At 39.9% G+C, this 23,862-nt stretch overlaps 4 protein-coding genes and 1 long non-coding RNA gene across 7 annotated transcripts; all 5 read right to left on the bottom strand.

Annotated features, from left to right (window-relative positions):
• Positions 1-7,148: 7,148 nt before the first annotated feature.
• LOC125222885 (protein ROH1-like) lies at positions 7,149-8,924 on the bottom strand. Of its 3 annotated transcripts, none has more exons than XM_048125748.1 (2): positions 8,696-8,924; positions 7,149-8,600 (listed from the first exon to the last, which is right to left on the bottom strand). In XM_048125748.1, the coding sequence occupies exon 2, from the start codon at positions 8,497-8,499 to the stop codon at positions 7,327-7,329; it is 1,173 nt and encodes a 390-aa protein (XP_047981705.1). In that variant the 5' UTR covers positions 8,500-8,600; positions 8,696-8,924; the 3' UTR covers positions 7,149-7,326. The 3 variants fall into 3 exon arrangements, with proteins under 3 accessions (XP_047981705.1, XP_047981704.1, XP_047981709.1); XM_048125747.1 differs by having other exon boundaries at positions 7,149-8,501; XM_048125752.1 differs by having other exon boundaries at positions 7,149-8,486.
• Positions 8,925-12,807: 3,883 nt separating this feature from the next.
• On the bottom strand, positions 12,808-14,068 carry LOC125219362. The gene is made up of 2 exons (XR_007176119.1): positions 13,263-14,068; positions 12,808-13,104 (listed from the first exon to the last, which is right to left on the bottom strand). It is a non-coding gene; the product is annotated as an uncharacterized LOC125219362 (long non-coding RNA).
• A 417-nt stretch (positions 14,069-14,485) lies between these two features.
• On the bottom strand, positions 14,486-16,549 carry LOC125221358 (L-type lectin-domain containing receptor kinase S.6-like). Its single transcript, XM_048123478.1, has one exon. The coding sequence runs from the start codon at positions 16,547-16,549 to the stop codon at positions 14,486-14,488; it is 2,064 nt and encodes a 687-aa protein (XP_047979435.1).
• Positions 16,550-17,290: 741 nt separating this feature from the next.
• LOC125218152 (protein MITOFERRINLIKE 1, chloroplastic-like) lies at positions 17,291-19,074 on the bottom strand. The gene has a single exon (XM_048119760.1). The coding sequence runs from the start codon at positions 18,912-18,914 to the stop codon at positions 17,598-17,600; it is 1,317 nt and encodes a 438-aa protein (XP_047975717.1). The 5' UTR covers positions 18,915-19,074; the 3' UTR covers positions 17,291-17,597.
• A 1,535-nt stretch (positions 19,075-20,609) lies between these two features.
• On the bottom strand, positions 20,610-22,173 carry LOC125219114 (U-box domain-containing protein 28-like). The gene has a single exon (XM_048120990.1). It carries the CDS (start codon positions 22,025-22,027, stop codon positions 20,804-20,806), a length of 1,224 nt encoding a protein of 407 aa, XP_047976947.1. The 5' UTR covers positions 22,028-22,173; the 3' UTR covers positions 20,610-20,803.
• Between the last annotated feature and the right edge of the window lie 1,689 nt (positions 22,174-23,862).

Below are 23,862 nucleotides of genomic sequence, written 5' to 3'. Positions count from 1 at the left end.
GTACTCGAGTGGGGCGGCTGGGAGGGCGGAGGACTGGACCTCGCGGGGCGATAGGGGGGATCCGCCCCTCGCAGCCCGCTGCGCCCGCTTCTGTCCAACCGGGCGGGGGCGACGAGTAAATGAAGGAGGGGATGGAAACTCCTCGCATCCGGGGGAGGTCGTGGGATCCGCCGGCTGCTGCCGCGCCGTAGTCGCCGCTATAGTTAAGTCGTCTGCTTCTTCGGGCCACCCGGGCCGTCGCTAGCACCCCGCCCGAACTTCTCCGAGTCCTTTTTCGAAGCAACAGATAAGCACTCCCGGAAAGGTGAACTCCTTATACTTCCTCCAAGGGGAACCGACTCGCCGCGCCTTATCCTCCGCCGGCGTCGCTCCTCGGTACACGCCCACTTTTGAGCTGACGGAGGGCGTTGGCGTACAAATTCGCAAAACGGCCAGACCGCGGCCACAGTGCGCTCCACCCCTTGGGACCTCCTCGTTCTTTGAAGTCCTTCCGTGCGGCGCAGTGCCTCTTATAAGCAGCACTGATCTTCGCCCACATGTTGACGACCCGCTGGTTGTTCGCAACCCGCGGATCGTCGCACACCTCCAACCACCTCTTGGCCACCGCGGCGTACCTCCTCATCATCCGTCCACTTCCCTCCGGCCGGTGGCAGTGGGCTGCGATGACTCGCCGGCCGCCTAGCCCATTGCGGATGCTCTTATATTATAATGCGTAGTTTGAAAAAAACGGCAGAAATGGGAGAGTCTTCCCCATATAATCAATCCAGCGGCGATCTCTCTCTCTCGCATATGCTGATCTTAGTGGTACATTATTTGCTGGAGACAGGTTAGTTGGTCTTACGATACTATCAATATTAAGTACTCCATTACATATTAAAATATTTTGTCCGTTTTCATTTGTATAATTGTATCCCAATAATGGGAGGGAATGGGATTGCTAATTCCGATCCAAACTGATAAGCAGTTACTTTGATAAAACTTGATATGGCTTATGAAGCTGTGGAGTCCCTGCAACAAACCTTACTCCTAATCCTTCAATGCCACGATGATCATGTCATCATTCCTGCTGTTAAGCAACAGATTGTATCCATCCACCACAAACCTGTTGTGTTACAGTTTAATCTCAAACGATTTCCAGATGAAGAAACAATAAGGGAGTAGCAAATGCAACTGAAGAGATTATTCACTCTCTCTTCTTCACACAAAATATATCTGATTTTGGATCCATAGACCCAACTGTCAGACTTTCAGATCAGTTGGGGCAATTGGCTGAGGAGCTCGACCCAACTGTTGGATATGTGGTTGACTACTGCAACAGCAAGGGCGACTCAGTCACTGATTCTTCTGCTGTTGGTTCATCATTAAGATCTGCACTCAAGAGTCAAGTTGAACATCTCCCAGTTGAGCTGCTTGCAATATATGCAATTGCAAACAGGTTGAGGAGATTAGCAGACAAAATTGGCAGAGAATTAGCAGATGAAGATCCGAGTGATTCACCTCCACTCACGACCAAAGATGCTGCGGCTGGTTTTGATGGTGCTCTCAATGATTCTGCTGCTGTTGCATCATCATCAAGACCTATGTTTACAGTATCACAAGATTATAGTTTACCAAGTATTCTCTCACAGTATCACAAACCATTTTGATATTCAAGCTTGGGTCACAGTATCACAAGATTATAGTTTACCAAGTATTCTCTTACAATTACTAGCTTCGTTCAATGGAAAAGTAGATCCAGTTGGAAGGGATTCGATGGAAGGAATGGAAGCAGAGAAGCTTAAAATTTACAAAATCTTATCAGGGAGAAGGTATCTCATAGTAATGGACGACATCTGGAGTGTGGAAGCTTGGGATCACGTGAAGAGGCTATTTCCAGACAATAATAATGGAGGCCGGATCATATTAACCACAAGGCTTTTGGATGTGGCTACTTATGTTTCGTGGAACATTCATATAATGCATTTCTTGGATGACGAACAAAGTTGGCATTTGTTCCACCGCAAGGTTTTCAGAGATCAAGACTGTCCCAATGAGCTACAAAGTGTTGGGGAAAAAATTGTGAAAGGATGTGGAGGGCTGCCCCTCTCAATTGTTACTGTGGCAGAACTTTTATCCAAAATTCCGAGAACTCCCAAGTTGTGGCAGCAAATTGAAGTAAATGATGGGCAACTGGGATCAATATTATCTTTCAGTTACAACATCTTGCCTACACATTTGAGGAAGTGTTTCTTGTATATGGCAGGCTTCCCTCAAGATTATGAGATCCATGCTTCTGAACTCATCAAACTTTGGGTGGCTGAGGGCTTTATGGAATGGCGAAATGAATCTGAAAGCGAAGAAATGGTGGCAGAGGAGTGCTTGGAGGATATGATCAAGCAAAGTCTAGTTTTGGTCACTAGCCGGAAAAGTGATGGAAAAATCAAAAGTTGCAGGCTGCATAGTTTGGTGAGGGATTTTTGTGTAAGACAGGTCGGGCAAGAGAAGACCCTTCTTTCTGTTTTGGACTACTTCCCTACTCCTATCTTAAGATGGCATTTTCTTCCACAAGTCCTCCAAAACTATCACCGTGTAAGTGTTAGTTGGCATGATCTACATCTTAAAGACTCTACGAATAGCTCATGCACCACTTCTATTATATGCATCCCGCAAAGAGGGTATAGGCCCAAAGGCTCTGTACAGAACTTCACCATCAAGTCTTCAAGACTCATCTTCTTTCGCTTGTGCTTGAGATAGTGCTTGAAATCCTTCCAGCTAAGAGGAAGCTTCTCGATGAGTATGCACCGTATAAAGTTGTCGGGCAAAATCATCCCTTCAGCCACGAGTCCGTGGATGATCATTTGGAACTCTTGAACTTGTTCCATGACCGGTCTAGAGTCGACCATCTTGTAGTCCGTAAATTTGGATACTACAACATGTTCAGTACCTGCACCATTATCGATACTGTATTTCTTCTCTAGGCTTTCCCACATCTCTTTGGATGTGGTTACAAGGGAGTATACATTGTACAAACTATCATCTAATGCACTTAAAATAAAATTTTTAAGATAATCTCCTTTGCGCCATGCTTCATAGTCCGCCAAGATCTCGAGCCTCGTCTCTTGATCACTTGGCGCGGGTGGCATCATTCTAGGTGCCAAAGGTGCCGCACTTGGTCCTTGGAAGGAACCATTCATGTTGCCCCCGAAGGAGCCAACAACATGGTTGGGCCTAGGGCCCCTACCATTCATGTTGAGCATAGAGCCCGTCATGGTCGCACTGGTCCCGAAGGAGCCAATACCCGTGTTGAACCCGAAGGTTCCAACACTCGCATGAGACCCGAAGGCCCCAACAGTCGCGTGAGACTCGAAGGTCCCAGCATTCGTGTGAGACCCGAAGGCCCCAACACTCGATCCATTAAAGGATCTGATGGACCCACTAAAAGTGGAGCCAACCAACCCACTCGAGGTGGATCCACCAGTGAGCCCATGGGTGTTACCCAAGGGGTTGTTGATGAAGATGGATATAAGCCGGGAGTTGGCATCATCGTGGTGGATGCCATAGTGGATGAAATGATGGCGGTGGTGGTGGCCGGAGTGGTGGCAGCCACGGTATTTGATTCAGTCGACATCTCCAAGAAAAGGTGTTAAGTTTCGAAAGTTTTAGGTTCAGTTATGTCAAAATTCCTTCAAAGGCAAGTTATCTCGTCTAGCGATTGTTGGTTTTATGGAATAACAAGAGATAAACACTAGTCGGGCGTAATACAACCCAAGAAGAAATACAAGTGGAAAACTGAAATTACAACTTGAAAAAAGATCGAAACAAATAGACCGTGAAGGAATTAGCCGAGTCGAGGAGGCTTCTTTCCGCAAGACAAGATACGCCCCGTAGTTCTCTTCGGATTGGCGTTTCGTCCCCAAAGATAAAACGGCTACGTCTCTGGTGAAGCAAAGCACCGCTATCAGCAGAGCTCCGGTGAACTGGATGTAGGAGAGGGCAGAGCTTTCGACAGAAAAACAATGTAGAGAGGGAGAGAGCTTATGATGCAAAATGCTTTCTAGTGTTTGATATGTGTGGAATGCATGGAATGGCTAGCCTATTTATAGGCTCGGTCCACTGCAGGGGGTCAACAGCCATGATGGCTGTCATCAATGTTACGAAGCGTTACAAAACGTTACAGAGCTGAGAGACTGGATCTAGAAGCTTCTAGATTTGATCATGACGTGGACTGTCATGTGTCAGCCACGTTGGCTTACCACTGCCAAGATCCAAGTCCAAGTCCAAGTCCAAGGGCTCGGGCTCGAGGCTCGCAGCGGGGCGGGCGGCGCGTGTGCGCGCGTGTGGGCTCTTACAGCCCATCTTAGTCCACTATAATTATTACATGCAATAATCTTTTTTATTAAATACTAGTTTAATAAGGTTGTAACTTCCAATGTGGATAATTAACTCTCTTAATTATTCCCTAAGCTTCTCTTATAACTCATTAAGTTTGCAATTTTTCACAACTTTAATCCATTATTTCTCACTCTCCGGGAATCGGATTTGAGAAAATGAATATACCACGGTCATCTACTCCGAACATAGATCGACGCTATATCATTTAATTTCACAAAATTAAATGTCTCGTTGAAATTATAATTTGGTCAAAGTCCATTGATCGGCATAGATTCCAACAGTATATTTGTATTGTAAAGAAGTAGAGCATCAGTTCAGAACGTTTCTCGAATTGAACTGTGTACCGGTAAAAACAGAATTATTGTAGATTTATTTACTTTTTCCACTTTTAACAATGGATCCCACATTTTCATAACTTTTTCTAATCATTACTAGTGGAAGATTGGTGGCACGAATCTCAAGCCATCATCATTTTAGTTTAACAAATTGGCTGCGTACACTAGTATGGCTTATGAAGCTCTGCAATCCCTGCAACAAACCTTACTTCACTCCTCCTGTTAAATATCAAATTGTACCCATCCACGACAAAGCTGTTGTCTTGCAATTGAATCTCAATCATTTTCCTGATAAAGAATCAATAAGGGATGTAGCATATAGTGCAAAATAAAACAAAATATATCATCTTTTCTATAAAATTTCAAATATAAGCATAATTTCCAACCATATAGTCTTTTTATGTGTAACAACAAACATGATAACAAATAATATAGGGGTGGGCAGAAATCGTCGAAAGCGCCTATAATCTGTGTGGTGTGCGTAGTTTCTTGCATGAACCAAGACTCGTTTGAGCAGCATCTTAAGGGAAGGCAACATAGCGTTAAACAAGACCGCAAGCGCCGAGGACTGCTTTGGACATCCTCTAAGCGCTCAAGATGCAAACTATATAGTCTTCTTCAATGAACATCCTCTTGCACTCAAGATGCAAACTTTAGTCTTCTTCAATGAACATCCTCTTGCGCTCAAGATGCAAACTTTAGTCTTCTTCAAGTCGAGTCGAGGTATCCATCTATCTCTCTGCAAGACGAGGTAGAAAGTTTATTTTAGCTTAAAACAGTTTTCAATGTTCAAAATAAAACAAAATATATATCTTTTTTATAAAATTTCAAATATGAGCATAATTTATGTGTAACAACAAACATGAGAACAAATAATAAGGCCAAAAAGGCGCTATAAGGAATCAATCTCACGCCTTGCACAAGGGAGCAATTTACCACTAGGCTATTCATAGTTTTGGGTACAATCATCCCCCCATGTTCTTAATTCCGTTTGCCACTGATACTAAGAAACATGATAAGGATTGTGATTTTGTTTCTCTTTTCTCTTTCTCTTCTATCATATTTCTCTCTTCTTCCTCCACCTCCTTGGTCTTTCGATCCTCCATTATCGAAAGATGAAGGAGTGGGAGGAAGAAGAACGGATGAAATATGAAGAGAAAGAGAGACAAAGGATAGAAGAGAAGGTCAACAAACTTATTCTCTAATTCATTTAGGATGAGTCAAAGCAGGCAAGTCAAGAGAGACTGCGGAGGAAGAAAATCAATAGGAGAATATCAATATATCTATTTAGTTAAATAATTTAGAAAATGTTGTTTTTTCTTAATTTGCTTTAGAATTAAGTTTTGTATTAGCTGTAATTATGTTAGTTGTACATGTATCCCGGTCCTGTGAGGAAGTCAAAAAGAGTAGCAAACACAGAAAAAAAGCTAGAAAACAAACTCTATCCTAGACTTTCCATAGAAGCAAACGAACCCTTAAAATTAAGTTTGGTGTTAGTTGGACTAAAGTACTTTGTTTGGCTAGGCTCAATCACTTTTTTATAATATACTACATAAATAAAATTAAAATTTTAAAATATGATCTTTTATAATTGTGTAATAAATAAAATTAAGATTTTAAAATATTATCTTTTATACTGATTGTGGAACGGAGGGAGACCAACTACTTTCCTATGTTAGGAAATATATGGGCTTCAAATTTTGAATTAGTCTTGGGCCTATAAACTAGCTTTTCACCTTTATTTTATTTTTATACTCAGTAACCAACTAATGACCTAAATTATTCTCTCATAAAATTTTATTAATTCAACCTGAATTAAATTTTGTTTATAGGGACGGGCGAGAGAGAAAAAAATATCGAATCCATTACTTAGATATGAAAGTCTAAAATTGTCCTTCATGCCTTGGGGAGCATTTTTGGTGCAAAACTATGATGAATAATAGTGAACAAGTATAAAAAAAATGTGATTACACCTTAGTTCATGGATTACCTACGATATTTTTAAAGTTTAAATACCATTCACGTATCCTATTTACGGAGGAATTTCCCTCTCTCTTTCTAATAACCAAGTTCCAAATATCCCAATATATCGGTACAGCTTTTTTAACTGCAAAATATATGCTTCTTTGATTCAATAAACCCATTCATTACATTACAGCCTTTACAGACATACTTAAAAATATTTTACCAATTTTATTTTATTCTACAAAATTTTTGCATTTCAATCTTATTCCAAAATCATGTTAAGGAACACGTGCAGGCAAACAAGATTCAAATATGTAAATGCTGGTAAATCACTAAATAATTGGCACAAAACTATGCCAAGTAAAGAGATTATTACTGATTCATGTCTTTTTCAATACGACTCTTCGTCTTTAGCAAAATCAACATTGAGATTCATGACAACAACTCATCTCCACTTTCCTCTGTCTCAATATCAACTTCCCAAAACTTGCAACTTCCTGTCTGAATATACACAAAATTGGTACAATGTGAAGCTCAAATATACCCTCAAACAAAACAAGAACAATGAAAAACACAAGATGCCTCCCATCTAATACATAATCACATTTCTCTAATACATACAAACGACTGTTGATCTCCCTTCCAAACTTGATGATCACTCCGGAGCGTTAGCTCGGGCTATGGAGTCGAGCCCCTCGGTCCTGCTCCTCACAATCCTCCGAAACACATCCCTCACGAGGCGCTCCAACGGATCCAAACCCTCCTTGATCGCCTCGTATATCTTCCCGATCTCCTGAACCCTCTCCTTCACCTGCCTCTCCCTCTCCTCCGTCAATGGGAATTCGACACAGTCAGTCAGCTCATTCATAAGCCTCACACATTTCTCAATCTCATAAATCTCCCTCATCAATCCACAGCTGTTCCTCCGGTCCCTCCTCTTCGACTCCTCCATGATCCGCTCGTAGAGGGAGCCTATGGGGGCCGCCCACGCAAACTGCCTCATGAAGACCTGCGTGGGGAGGCCCCTGTCCTGGCAAGGTATGGCTGCAACGAGCGTCCACATCACGAATAAAAGGACGTAGCTCATGGCGAAGACGCCCACATTGAGGCCATTGGTGGCGGAGGTCTCGTTGCCACGGGGTGGAGCCAGGTTGCTGCTGATCGCCTGCAGCTGTCTCGCGGCCGACCAGGTCCGGGAGACGCTCCAAGATAGGGACCGGAAGTTGGCCATGGAGCGGGGCTGGTGGTTGCTCTGGCGGCCAAAGGAGCGGTTGCGGTGGGAGACGGTGGCGCTGGAGTCTCTGTCGTCGAGCATTGCGATGGTGAGGTCGATCAAGGCCTTCTTGGCGCGGCGGAACTGGCCTTCGCCGATGCTGCGCTGGTTGCTGTCGAGGGCGGAGAGGACGATCTCGAGCTGCTTCTGCCAGTGGCGAATGTGCTCGATTCCGTCGCGGATGGCGTTGCAGACGTCGAGGGCTTTGACGCTGCGATCGAAGAAATCGTTAATGTGCTTGTCCATGGGGGGTTTCGCGAGGCTGCTCCTGTTGTTGAAGACGATCGCTTTGAATTCTTCATGGACGCTCAGGAATGTCTCCAGAAGCTTATGGATCCATGGGATCGAGAGTAGCTCCTCCGAGGGCGCCGCCGCCACGTCTTGGAAGCGCTCCGCCACCGTGCGCTGGAAGGCTTCCGATTCGGATTCCTGGCCGTTGGATTCGAGCGGGGAATCCGTCGAGTGGACCTGATCGCGGCGGCGGCTCAGGATCGAGAAACTGAAGGTGGATGGGGATGGGGATGAGGATGATTCCTGAAGATCTGTTGACGGCATTTCTTCAATTAATTGTAACACAAATGTCAGATTATCAAATTGAAACCGTCAGGAATGCATCTCCGATTTCCCCCAATTGAAATTTCACACTCTCTTTTTCCCTATTCGAAACCGCAATTCAATTCAAATTGAATGAAAAATATCAAAACCAGATAGAAAACACAAAATTGCAGAAGTATAAGAATCCGAATCTCACTCATTCACCAGAAAACAAAATCGAAGGCAGCTGAATCGCAAAAGAGATGCCGATAAAACTCAAAATTGAGAAATCAATAAATCAGTAGCAGAGAAATTGAACAGAATTGGAGGTGATTGCCGGTGGAGCGTGGAATGTGGAGAAGGGAGAGGGGCGTTGGAAACCCTAAAAGGAGGAGAGAGGCCTTATATTGGGGGCGATTTGGACCGCGTATTATGGGGGAGAATGTTCAGATATTCAAAGCTTCACTGATATTAACAAACGTTAAATAATGGATGAAGAAGGGATTAGTACATAATGCAGTGCTGTAATTAGTAGTACTAATTAATCTCCTTAATTATTAAATGCTTATAATTAATAGTATTCGTTTCTTTTGATGAAAATTGAAACCGAAATGGGCGGAAGGAATGTTTTTTTGGCTTTATTTTTGTTACTTTTTTTGCAGTTTAATCCTCCGGTCATTCATATTTCCTCAAATGGATCCTTCATAAAAAAGAGATTTTTTCATTTTCGATGATTAGTTATTAAATACATCAATCAGTGTTATTAAAATGTTCCATTTTACTTTTATGATGTTACGTACTCCATATTTTATTAAGTTATTTTGTTATTATTTATTTTCCTTTATACTAACTTTTATTTATCTTTCTTTATACTACTAAGTTAATGCTGTATATAAAAATAAGAATCAAATTCCACTCATTTTTACTATATCATTTTCTTTTAGTCTAATAATTTCATAATATCTATTCCAATTCAATACATGAGATATGTATTCCGGTACAAGAGGAGTACTACTATTCATTTACTTAAATAAGCATGTCAAGGAAATGCAATTTACCTACATTTATAATGAGAGGAAAGATGTAGTTGTAAATCCATAACATAATTTTGACTTTAGTGACTAAATACTAGTAATATAATTGCAAGCGCTGGTAATTCAGTTCTCAATTTATCCGTGATGAAATATTGATTTTATATTTATAATATGTTGCTGATTTGGTCATTAATTGATATGATTGAATTGTTTGTTAAGCGTATTTTGAAAAATAATAGCAGTAAGATTTATTAGCAGTCTCGTTTTTAGGATAGATCTTAAAATGCTGTAACAAATTAAACCAAAATCTGACCAAAATTCATAATTTCTTATAATTTATCTTAATTATTAGTAAATACTGTCCTTCTAGAGCCACGGACTTGTTAATGTGCTTATTCAAATAAATTAGTAGTGTAGTTCTAGAAGTTTGTCATATATCGCATTAATATGGTCAAGGGAGTTGCTGTAGGTTGGTCCAAATGCTCAGAGAAAAGGTGCAACTCCGATTAATTAATAATTATAATAGTGTTTATAAATATTTTATAGGGAACCAAAGGACTATTTATTAATTAAAAATGTAGATACACCTAACTTAACTCTTTATAATATCATTGTAATTTTACAACCTAACGTCATTGTTGTCATATAATATTTAGGAAAATGATTATAATTATCACTTCGAAAATTACTTTTATAATAAAATTATTGACAAATTTGACACTTGGCAATATAATTATCGTTGCTTCGTTAGTTTATTTACAAAATTTATCATTAACGTGTAATGATGGACAATAATTACTGTAGCGAAGCCGAAGATAGTCAAACTTTATCTACAAAATAAAGTCTAAACCGACTAACCAGTTAAATTAACAAGTAATTAAACGACTGTCTAAACATGTAATATAGTTTTCTAGTCATCATAACAATAGAGGGAGTCATATCTCTATCTCGAGAATCAATGACTTAATTTCAGTCAACAAATTAGGTAATTGGAAGTAAATCTCACCACCCAATTAATTTACATCTTGAATTTCCCCAAAAGTGCCAAGTGCCAACCAACTTATATATTTAAATTTTATTATTAATAGCACGTTGTGTTTGATTAAATTGAGGTTGAAATTGAATAGAAACATAGCACATTACTACAATATGGGAGAACATGTGATATCAACATTATGGAAGTGGAGGTTGACCCCACTCAACTCTCTATTATTTATAATTTCGAAATAGATTTTTTTTAAAATTTTGTTAGAGTTTATCAACCCAATTAGCTACAATTTATTAGGCTAATTAAACATTAAATTTAATCATATAATATAAATAAATAAAAATAAATGTGGTGAGAACCAATGTACGTGAGATCACTGCTTACGCAAAAGGGCCTTGAGGATATTTTTTCTTGCATTGGATATCGATCATTATTGGAAAAATAAAATATCTTTCCACACACACAAAGGTTTGCATACTAGTACTAGTATTTTTATAGTTTTCTAGATTGATTATCAGTAATAATTGATAAACGAAAAATTTATAAAACAATTAACCGTAACTAAATCAAAATTATTTTTTAAATTAATTAATTAATCAAATACTAATAACATAAGGAATGCTCCCTCCTAATTATGATAGTAAAACTTTGATTAGAAAACATTCTTCCCTTATTTTATATCAATAACCGAAAGTGAAATTAACAAAACGGTAAGTTTTGTCAACTTCTATATACATATTGGTCAAAAATAGTAGTATTATTAATTAAAAGTATAACAATGTATTATTTCGCGAAACAAAGAAGCCTTTGCAAATTGCAATTGAAATGATCTTTCATTTATAAAACATCTAAATAATCTAGTTATTACAATTTGACTCAATAAAGTTATGATGAATTAATCAATAGTACTTATCAAATAAGATTCGAAAAATGTTAATCACCCTAAATCTAGTTATTACAATTTGACTCAATAATGCACATTTTCAAAGAAAATAACGTCATATTAAAAGTTTATCAATCTTGTTTTTTTTCATTTATTCTGTTTAGAAACCACCAAAAGTCGAAAACTAACGACTAGGGAATTCAATTATTTGATTTGGACAATTTGGTCACGGTCTGAAACATCAAAAAGTCCACTTTTAGAAATTTGACTAAAAGTAATTACTCAAATAAAACCTAGATAATTCATCCTTTTCCCTTGATTTCATGACAAATGTAGGCAATCGTAATTAAACACGTGATAATTTGGTGAATTAGTCAGATAAAGAGAATTTGTCACCATAAGCAAGTAATAGTAATTTTTTATGACAATAAATGGAAAAGGAAAATATACTACCTCAATGATCAAAGATCATCATAAAGTAATCCTTAATCAGGACGTCCGAATACTAAAAAGCTCGCTAAACCAACAAAATTACTCGCTAGTCCAAATATGGCTAAATGGTGTAGCTGATCTAAATGTTAAATCCCATTTCAGCTTTGACAAACATGGCTGAATGAATGACCACAGTTGTTCCTAATATTTTTAAGAAAAAGAAAAAAAATGTGGATCTTGAAACACAATTTGTTGAGTAATGGGGATGACAAGAAAAATGAGAAAGCTAGCAATGCCTACATCAACAGGAAAATCAGATGAAATTCCTTCCATTATCACACAAGATTGATCACAAATGGAACAAGAATGAAGAACACTTCATGAACTCTCTCAATCTAATCACAAGATCGATACACTTGCCAACATCCAGTCGAGAAAGAATGGCATACTTATACAATATAAACAAAGAGATACAACATTGCCTCCATGAACTATTTTCCAAGTAATTATTACTTCTGTATGTTGTTGCAATATTCCAAAAAATGTACATTGAGCTACTTTACTGATAACTAGAATTGAAAAGGGAGAAGAGTGAAAAGAGAGCCACAGTTTTATCAAATTCAAACTTTTTTTAACTCAAATTGATCCTACATTGAGTGTTTTTATAAATAAACTGAACTTTTAAATAATATCTTCATCTTTTGATTCATGATTGATTTCATACCTTTTAGGAATGTTCAATTTATAAAATCATATCTTGGAATTAAATACGTACTTCGTTTGATTCATGATATTAAATTTCAACTTAATCACAAATGAATAATAGGGCATCAAAATTAACAGAATTACAATTAAGAGTTTATTTAGAGTAGTAGAATTTATTTATATTTAAAAAACATAATCAAGGCCTGTAATTCTTTCTACATACAATCAAATTTATTTCCAATACATAGTTTAAAATAATTTTTTTCTACTTGCATTCTAGAGCATAATTAGAACTGACAATTGTTTGAAATTTGGCATATTATGTTGCATAAGCTCATTTTGCTCAATAATAATACAGAGTGCCATTATCATAATTATAAATCAAAATATCATTTATTGGATGTTCTAGAGTTTTGAGTCATTGTAACGAGAGACCATGATCCAGATGAAAATTATATAAAAATTCTATATGATATATATGATAAAAGTAAAATTTCAATCATCCAATGATTAGCTTAAAAATTTTGGAAAAACAATCAAAACTTGAAGTAGACCAAGATACACAACAATAGTATCATTGCTACCTGCAGAGGACAAACACCAGTAGTATTGAAATTAGTATGCCGATTTGAAATTGAATTTTTGGGACAAAGAAAATGAAAATGCAGATGAATCGAAAGCAAAAGGAAAAAGATAAGTTAATGCCCTCAGAATCCAAATATGCAGAAGTGTTGAGTGATACCAGCAAAGCCAGTCCTTGGCCCCAAATGCAAACAAGTTTTTGCCTCGCATACTTAACAAGGACGAGGGAGTAATAGTAAGAGAAGCAGCAGCAGCAGCAGCAGCTAATTGACAACGACGAAGGTGGTGGTGATGATGAAGAAGACGATAATGATGATGACGATGAAGGAAAAGCCTTGTTACAGTGAAGGGGGCGGGGAGGCTACCGATGGAAACCAAAGCAACATTCTCCATTTCAGATTTAACATCACTGGGTTTAACACAACACACACATACAAAAATACTTACAAATCGAAAACGGAAACTAGTCACAAAATCAAAGGATTAGCAAAACAAAAATTCTATAAAATGTGAAATAAATTATAAAATGAATAGAATTGCATATTCATAAAACTAAGCCCTCAGATCTCATAGCTTATGAATCATAAGCGGCGAGGAAAAATGGACCAGATTCATCAGGAGCCTCACGCGCCACCAAGGACAATCTACCAACCTCCGCGTGCACGTGTGCGAGTGCTTGATTTTGAAGTGGTGGTGGTGGTGGAGGTGGAGGCAGAGGCGGCAGACTATCCAGGCAACACGAAGGCCACTGATGAATCCAGATCCATCATCACGCCAATTCAATGTTTAAAGTTTTCCATCATCGGGCATTATGTTAGAAAATAAATAAACAAAATTTAGTTCAAATCGCTGCAAAATCTTTAGATGAAACTGAACGCAATCTGAGAAGAAAGAGAGGCATAAAGGAGGAAAAAGGAAAAACTGCAGACATGAATTGAGTCTTGGATTCGTGCGTTAAAACTGATCTAGGGTTTCGACGCTAGGGTTAACCTGAGATTGGGGCTTTTTATATAGGCCTACTTGGGCCGATCAGAATTAAAATAGGGCCCAAACGCATCCATTAGTATTATCACCAAATCTATTCAAACAAAAGAAAAACTTGTGTAAATCTAGAATCCCAACCAAATTCTATGGTACATATATTAATCCAACTTAAGTTTAACCAATCCCTCATTAGAAGAATAAAATTAGAAGGGTGCAATGTGCCTTAACAAACTTGCTTGTGCCTACCACACTATAACATAAACATAACATAACAAGAAATTGATCTCAAGATAACATGAAGTTGAATAGAAGTCTATCATTAATCTTCATATTGACTACTACATGAAACTAGTGTGGAAGTGTAGAATATTGTCTCAACTCAAATCAAATCAAGTAGTCTCAAGCAATATTATCAGGATGGTACTGATTCTTGCTGAAGTGTGTTCTAGGAGTAGACCATGGTGTATCAGTCTCCTCACCAGTCACCACCATTTCCTCAGCTGACTGAGGCACCACAACAGACTGAACCATCACAGCCGGCCTCTTCGTTGGCAAGGCCGGGAGCAGCGCCTCCCCTTTCAGCATCCGCGCAGCCTCCCTCATCCTCGGCCTCATATCACCGTTAGGGTGCACGCACGCCAACCCGACCACAAGCATCCTCTCCATCTCCCCCTTCCCGAACCGCCCCATGAGCTTCGGATCAGCCGCATCAACCAGCACCCCCGTCTCCCACAGTCCCCACACATGATCAATCAAAAGGCAACCCCCCTGGTCCACGGGGAGCCTCCCTGTGGCCACCTCGAGCACCACGACCCCGAAGCTGTATACGTCCGTCTTCACTGTGGGGATGCCCGAGAAGGCGTACTCGGGAGCAAGATACCCCATTGTCCCAGCCGGGAACGTAGCTCTCGCCATTTCCCGACCCCTCATACTATGCCGGTGGACCTCAGCAAGCCCGAAATCGCCAAGCTTCGGATTCAACTCTGCATCGAGGAGTACGTTGCAAGTCTTGACGTCTCGGTGGATGATCTGGCTCTCGCACTCCTCGTGGAGGTAGATCAGCGCGGCCGCAACGCCATGGATGATGCTGAGGCGCTTCTCCCACGTCAAGAGGCGAGACGAGCAAGGATCCCGGCCGTGGAGGATCTTGTCGAGGCTGCCATTAGCCATGTATTCGTAGACAAGAACAAGCTCATTCCTCTCACAACACCACCCCTGCAGCTGCAGTAGATTTTTATGCTTCAAGCAACCTGCCATTGTAGCAAACTCGGTGTTGAAAGGGACTTGTGAGAGCGATGAATCGTAGTGATTATCGTCTTGGTTGAAACGCTTGATCGCCACAGTCCCACAATGAGGGATTTTGCCGGCGTACACAACAGCTGAGCCGCCTTCTCCGATGATCTGATCGTGGTTGAATCCATTCGTGGCTGATCTGATTTCACTGAGAGATAGCATCATCGGCACCATCTTCCCGTTCTGAAATCGATACGGCTGGCTCTGTTTCTGCCCTCCCGGGCGACGAACAACGCAGACGCAGGCAACAATGGCGGCGGCGAATAAGACTGTGAGCGCGGCGAAGGAAGCTAGAACAACAAGCAAGATGAGAATCTCCTTTCTCAAGGGAGGGTTATTGGCGAAGGAGCCGAATTCGATGCTGGTGTCGAATTGGGAGCAGACAGAGCAATCCCCTGTTTTGACGGCGTCCATGGCGATTGTGGGAGGGATATTTCCAAGAAAGGTCTTGAATCGCCAGCGCTCGACGGTGTAGGCGGAGGAGCCTCTGACATTTGCGGCGGTGAATCCGACGCTCATGAACTCTTTGAAGCGATCGGAGAGATCGATTTTGGTGACGAGGATGGGGTTCCGGGGCCTAATTCGGTTGGAATGGCTGATCCAGACCCTGATCATGGCGTCGGAGTGGCGGTATTCGATCCACGAGGTTACCTCTTTTCCGTCTTTGAGGCTGATTCCGGCGGCGGAGGAGGAGACCGGGGTGATGGAATTGTCGACGGAGATGGCGATGTGGTTGTCGTTGGTGTCGAATTCGACGGCGAGGTAGGAATCTTGAGGGGGGAAATCGATGAGGATGGAGGCGGCGGTGGTGGAGGTGATGAGGAAAGCGATGCCGTCGCCGGAGGGGCAGGAGCTGGGGAGGGTGGTGGCGGTGAAGGAGAAGCGGCAGGAGAAGGAGGCGGTGGCTCTGGTGGAGTGGTCGAGGAAGCGGACTGGCTTCGAGTAGAATGCTCGGCCCACGCCGAAAGGAGGCGGCGGCGGGGGCGGGGGCGGGGCGGTGCAGTCTTTGTGTTTAGTGAGGGAAATGGAGTCGCGGTGGGGGCTGCTCCAGAAGGCGTCTTCGAAGAGGGTGACGTTGTGGGCGGGGGAGAAAGCGGTTGAGATGGATGGGGTGAAGAAGATGAGGAGGAGGGAGAGGGCGCGGAGGAGATTGGGAGGAGGAGGCTGCATTCTTGAATTTCCGGTGGGATTTTGGAGGGAAAATCATAAGGGGTTTTTCTTGGTGTTTTACTCTGCTTCTTTTACTTGACTGGGGGCTGTGAGGTGAGAAAGTAAATAATGAAACCAAATTCCTCTTCCTCTATCAAGTTGTGGTTTTATGGGAAAATTATCTGAAAAATAATGAATTCTTGACAAATTTTATTCTAGTCATTCTAGTTTTAGATTGTCTATATGTTTTCGGCTGTGTTGAAGTCCGCATATAATTTTCCAACTATCATAGTATCGAATACAATTTCATCAAAAAAATCTCTATACGAGAATTACGAACAAATCCAAATTTTAAGCTTAGTACAAATTTAAATTTGATCAAAATGCATTGTATTTTAGACAATTTTCCATGTACTATAATTTATATTCTACACCATGTTTTTCATTTGATTTGTCGTGATAAAAACGACATGATAGATGTTACAAATCTCTCATGTTATAAGTAAAAGGTTTTCTGAGAAATATTTTGAATAACAAGTTGCACAAAATTATTTGACTTAGGTGAATACATAATTTGATCTATTAAATATCAGAACTTACAATACATAAACGAAATTACAATTCAAATAACCTTTTACTCAATGAAACTATCCTGATGTTCATAGTTGATCTGTCACAACCAGCAATTCCAAGAAACCCAAGCTTCAAACTACTCTATAAACAACTTGTTAATTTAATCAAATAACTATCAAACTCTGCAAATTTAACACCCTCTGTACATTCGACGCAAATTAAACATGTCAATATTTTCAACAATCAAATTGTCACACAACAATCTTTCTTTTCCACGAACTCAGTTATATTGCCATCAACTTAGCACCCCTAACATCTTAAAACACTTGGTATCTTAACAGAACTCTTCACACAAATACGATCTAACTCTAACAATATCCAGCAAAAGAGCAGCTAAAATTCGATACAACACTCTCTACAAGCAGTTAAAGAAAGTTGTAGCACAACATATTATTAGGTAAATCCACAAGACAGAGTTGTTACTGCTCTCAATATCTCAGCCACTTTCATCAACTACTGCAAAGGCAGGAACTGCAGCATCCTCGCGCTCCTTTCTCCTTATATACTCATTCAATACAGTTAGACGAGCAGTCTCAAACGCAAAGTACCCTATAGCAGAAAAGCACGCGCTATAGAAAACCCGAGGCCCCATCCCATGAGTGAATCCAACCCACCCTTCTTCCTGAAGTATCTGCTTGACTGTATCCCTCACCCCCGAATACATGGCAGCAGAAACCTTGTTCACAGCCTCCCTATGGCCCTGTGTCATCAACCTCGTCTTCACGACATCCAAAGGAGTTGTCAAAGAGGCGGATATTGCCCCGGCCAAAGCCCCACATGCAACGCTCTGATACGGCTCCAAATTTGGCTGCTTCGTCTCCCTCAAGACCGCAGCTTTCAGATACTCGAACGAGGAGTAACTCAGAACACCAGCAGGAAGATTTCTAAGCAATGTGGCACTATATCCAGCATACAGCCCCAAGATCCCATCTTTCTCCAAAATCCTCAACAGAACCTCCCACGATCGGCCCTTGGCGCCCGCCTGCATCCTCTGCTTGATCAATTCCTTCGGCACCATGATCGTAGAAGACACGATGTTCCCCATTGCACCAGCTGTAGGAGGGATCAACAGAGGCGGAAAGCTCCCACATTTCGACAAAAATGACTTCCCAAACTCACACGTTCCGAAGTAAACCGCAGAAGAAAACGTCGAGCCGACGATAACAGCGGAAACGCCGCTGTAGAATCCAAGAATCCCTTTACTCTGGAAAGTCTTCGCAATCACATCAAAGGCGCCTTTGTAAATTTCCGATGCCCCCTTTGTCTGCAGCTTGGTTTTGACCGTATCGAGCGGATGAAGACAGACATAAGAGAATGCACCGGCGATTCCACCAGAAGCGGCGCCGATGAGCGCCCGTTCAAGAGTGGAGAGATTCTTCAACAGGGCTTGAGCCGCTGGAGACCCTCTAGCAGCCGGCTTGAGCCAGTTATGTTTTTTTGGACCTTTTGTGAGCTCCTGATTAGAAAGTGTGGTGGATGAGAAGCTCAATTTTGGTTTGGGGATTTTAGCGAACACCTTCCGTGCGGCTGCGGTGGGATTGAAGCTGTGTGAGTCGGAAGGTGAGGAGGAAATGAGGGTGCTGAGATGGTTGAAGGAGGAGTTGAAATCAGCGTGAGTGCGTGGATTTGGGGAGAGAAGGATGAGAGCATTGCCGGTAGAAGTTTCCATTGACACAGATGTTTGATGCTTCCAAATTTTGCAGCGTTGGGGTAGGTAGATGGTTTTTAGGGCATGGGTATCTTTTTTTTTCATTATTTATTACTACAATTATCTTTTCTTATTTGTACAAATTTGCAACTTTTAAACTACGGAGCCGTATACTTATACGGAGTGTATTCTAAAATTCGGAAATTTTTGCACTTCATAATTATTAATTTTAAGATATGAAGAAATGGTTTGGTTTTTTTTTTTGCAAAAACTATTACTACTAGGTTTTGGTTTGATTTATAGTAAAAAAATATAAATCAAATCAAAGCATAAATAATTAAATATATTTATTATTACTGTAGAATTTGATTTCTCATTTTAATTTTTTCAGTAAGCATTTAGCAGTTAGACCATCTCCAAGGGTGAATTAAAACTTAAAATAAGATAGGTAATTAGTTTCAATAGTACTCCAAAATCAATCTCATTTTTTGTTTTTTAGAAAAAAATACTTATCTTTAGGTTCTCACTAAACTAAACCCAAAAATATTTCAAATTTTGTGAGTAAATATAGCATAATATAAAGAATATTCTTTTAAGTTTGAGTTTAGTATAAATGGTTAGAGTAAAATTATATTTGATATGACATTTACACTAAAATGGATTTGAGTTTAGCGTAAATGGTTGGAAATGCTCTTATTCACATAAAAGAAGCTCGGGATAGGATGCCACCAAAGAAATTAAGTGATGTTTATCGAATATTTTGGTGTTTGTAAAACGGAATTAGAGCTAGATGTGCTCGGTAAAAAGTTCGTCGCTAAATAAATGAAAACTTAAAGTCATGCATTCAACAATTATTATTCAGCGACCTCAACTATAACACATTTACTTTGTATTTATTGCAATCAATTTCCTACACATGGGTATTATTACCTCCATTCCTCAAATTTGTCCCATTTTGACTCGGCACGAATTTTAAGAATTGTAATAAAAAATGAGTTGAAAAAGTTAGTGGATTGTAAGTCCTACTTTTATATATTAATTTTATAATAAAATATGAGTAGGAATAAGTTAGTGGAATATGAGGTTCACTACTAAAAATGGTAAAAGTGAAATGGGACAAATCTTGAGGGACGGACGAAACTGGAAAAATGAGACAAATTTTCACGGACGGAGGTAATAACATTTATCAATGAACAAATATCGATATCAAACCTGAAACAGGGAAATATCGATATCAAACCTGAAACAGGGGCTCATTATATTACTCCCTCCATTTCATAGTAAAATTGTGTTAGGTTAGTTAAGTAAAGAAAGAATAAAGTAGAAAATGAAAAAGGTAGAGAGATGAAGAAAAAAAAAAGTAAGAGAGAGTAAAGTAGGTGTGGAAAAATGTGTTGACTTTTACTAAAAAGAGAAATGACTCTATTACTATGAAACGTACCAAAATGATAAAATGACTCAATTACTATGAAATGAATGAAGTATTACTTACTATTAGTCTCTCTTTGATATTTTGAAATAACAAGGACCATTACTTTTTCGCCCTTCTTTTCTACATTTGCTCTCTTTCTTAAATTATTCACCTTGAATTTAGAATGATTCATTTATTTATTTTCTCTACTATATTTTTTCTCAATTTTACACTAGAACTCCCATTCACAGCTAAGCCTAGGACTATTGACATGAAGTAAAGAATATTAAATTAAATTCATTAAATTCAAATGAGAATAAACGAAGCTTGATATAGTTGAAGTTATGATGCGGCGAGTACGAACCGATTTCAATTGGGCCTTTGCAATATGATTTCAATTTTGTAAAAAATAAAATACATTACTCCACAATTTTAAAGGAGAACGACAGTCGAAATTTGTTACTAGTATCTTTCAGTAATATGAGTATCTTTGTATATATCATCATTCCCTGTGAAAACATTTACAGATTTGAATTTTTAATGCATCTACCTAAATAAAAATTAGATTAATTGTATGTTAAATTCAACAAGGCGCAATGTGAGTTGTCCTAGTTTGATAATAAGGAGCCAAATTGGACTTACCACTCTTGGCCCTCAAAACTTTGACCAATTCCCTGCACATCATGCTTGTACTCGACGAGCAGCCGCTCTGCATCACCAGTAGTACCTTCGTCAATCCATTCTCCTCCGCCGCCGTTTCCTGCGCCGACTCGTCCCTCGCTAAGCAGCACACGCTCCACAGCACCGCTATCCCGTGCTCCGTCGCCGCGCCAGAGCACTTCATCAGCCTCCTCACCGTCCCCGCCACACACTCCCTATCCCCTCCGATCGCGCCCCGCCCCTCCGTACACGATGCCACGCTTTCCAGCATCGCCGCCGCTCTCTCTATCACGCCGCGATCCGGATCCGATCCGGAGAGGATCCGCCCCGCGGTTCGGACGATTCCGAGCCGGATCAGCTCCTTCTTCGCCGCCCTAGTGGTTGCGATTGCTAACAGAGCCGATAATCCGGCTTCCACGGCCGAGTAATCGCTCTCTGCGGTGGTTAGGGTGTATAGATTCTCTAATAGACCTGGTTGATCGGAGATTTTGTGCTGCGATTCAGGATTTATTGATATTAGCTCCAAAATCTTCGCGGATTTCACCTTCGATTCGGTGTTTCCTTTCCGCAAAACCGCCGCGAACGGCGATAAACAGTCTCTTCCGTCACTGCAGTTCAAAACGAGGTCATTTAACCTTTCTCTTACGCCACTCTCCGACGAGATCAGATCGAAAACCTCAACAATCAGTTCGCGAATCCGAATTTCGTCGGAATCAACGAAGAATTCAACGAATCTCGAAATCGCGCTGCTAGACAGCGCGACGAACTTCAGATTCCCCTCCGACGCCTTCATGAAATTGATCAATTTCTCCAAGGAAGGAGCGTCGAGCTCGCCTTTGATGATCGCCGCCGCTTCCTGCTTGGAGACAGCACACAGCGGCGCGCGCGCGGCGTCGGCATGGGAGAGCCAGAGCTGAATTAGGCGGCGGAGGGTGAGATTCGGCGTGGTGAGCGTGGAAGGCAGGGTTTGCATGGTCGCCGGACAGGTTTTATGGCCGAGCGCCAGCCACTTCTCGATGGAGCTCCGGTCGTACGTGACGCCGGTGCAGAGACTCACCGGCGACTTCATGACGTCCATGGAGATTGGGCAGCGGAAGAGATTAGGTACAGTGACGTACAGTTCCTCCCTCGGCTTTTCCCTCGCCATTTTCGCTCAAATCTCTGCTTTCTAAATTGTGGTTATTAAAGAGAGAGGATTGAGAGGGTCAGAGTGACGTCGTTTCGGTCAAAAGTCCAGAAACGGAGTGCGATTTAAGTAAACCAGAAATGGAAAAATTTATTCGATAATAAAGTTCTTAAAATTGGAAGTTTGAAACGGCAATATATGGAGTATTTATACAGGGATGAGACAAAAGGAAGGTGGTGGGGGCCACGCGTTGAAGAATTTGATTGGATATTTTGATGAAATTTTTGTATGGGTTTAGGTAAAGTCAAAATCTTGTGTTCGCTAATTTCTATGTTTATTCTTTATTTTTCAATGATTTTCCATTAAATTATTAACAAGTGGGACAATTAATTATTGTTAGGCCTAAAAAGATCTGGATTTGTGTAGTGGAAGAATCCAATCACCTCATAGAGGCAGTAAAAATTATAATAATATTTATAAACACATAACTTGAGATTTTAAATATTGAGTATGATCATATTCAAATATATAAACTAGGACTTTTTTTTTCTAAAAAGTACAAAAACTAGGCAGTTTTGTTTATTACTCCATGATCTTTGTTTTGGTTAGTTATGTCATTTGTTACTGTTTCAGGTTGCTTATTGTAACTTTAGATGATGAGGTTACTGTAATCTAGTTAATGGTGGTAAGTTACTAGTTGGTGCTGTTTTTTAGAGCTTGATTGCTCAACTTATTTTGATCTTTCAATCACTAATTGTTGCTTGAGCCTTTCATTTCATAAAAAAAGAAATGGTTTAGGTTTTTGAGGGATCTTAAATGTAGAAATTTTAAGATTTTATCCTAGCTACCAAAACTCAAAACCGACAAAATAATACAAAAGACAAAATAATTGAGAATGAATATACTCATAAAACTCTACATTTATAGAGAACATACGTTTCATTATTATGATAGGTCGGTTATTTGGAGAGAGAGAAAGAGAGATTCGTTGAAACAAAACATATTGTGGTAGGGTAATTATAGGTAGAATAGCATGAATGATCTATGAAGCGTTTGTGAGTTGATTTTACGTAGGCAAAGGCAAAGCTTTTGCTAAAGTGAGTAATTTTGAAGAACATATTCAAGTTGACCTTATTGTAGTGCGCACTATAAAAAAAATATCCCATTTAAACAGAATAATTATAATATAATTAATCAAACATGTGATTGTTGCGAATTAAAGCAACGAATGTAGGATAGTTGCGAGAAGACAACCCACAATAGCGTGAAGAGCTAGAAACATGTGTGAGACGTAGAGAGTAGGTTTTGATTAATTTTCTTCTCCTCTCACATTAATGAAGTCGACATCTATTTATCTAAATTAAATTACAAGATACCCAAAGATACTATATCTCTCAACATAAGTAATGATATGAGATAGGTAATAAGAAATGTAACATGATATAGGAAGATATTTATGAGCCATATATGTCCATTTCATCTCGATGTCGCCGACTTAATTTATGCATGACATAGCAGATTTGCAGTCAACTTTATGCTCTTCCTTCGATGGCGCCACTTCAACTTTATTAATGTAGAATTTATCAACAATTTTACATTGTTTGAAAAAAATAAATTGAAAAAACATGTATTATATCGTTAAAATTAGGTCACACGGTCCTAACTAATCGTCCATCAAGAAATATACACTTGAAACCGAATTTGAATTAATAGAATAATATGAAATGAAATCGGAAGGATAGACAAAGTGTGGAACTTTGCTTATCCCTCTCTAGCACTTATGGTTGGATGGCCAAATCAATGCTCGTTACTCAACCATTAATAGCAAATTTTAAAAAATTAAAATTCTTTGATGT

This window comes from Salvia hispanica, chromosome 4 (genome assembly GCF_023119035.1).
Source record: "Salvia hispanica cultivar TCC Black 2014 chromosome 4, UniMelb_Shisp_WGS_1.0, whole genome shotgun sequence".
NCBI lineage: Eukaryota > Viridiplantae > Streptophyta > Magnoliopsida > Lamiales > Lamiaceae > Salvia > Salvia hispanica.
This window is presented reverse-complemented; position numbering and strand designations above follow the sequence as displayed.

Coding starts and splice junctions, on each gene's coding strand:
- LOC125221358 (XM_048123478.1), bottom strand. CDS start 16,549: ATGCAGCCTCCTCCTCCCAATCTCCTCCGCGCCCTCTCCCTCCTCCTC.
- LOC125218152 (XM_048119760.1), bottom strand. CDS start 18,914: ATGAAAAAAAAAGATACCCATGCCCTAAAAACCATCTACCTACCCCAA.
- LOC125219114 (XM_048120990.1), bottom strand. CDS start 22,027: ATGGCGAGGGAAAAGCCGAGGGAGGAACTGTACGTCACTGTACCTAAT.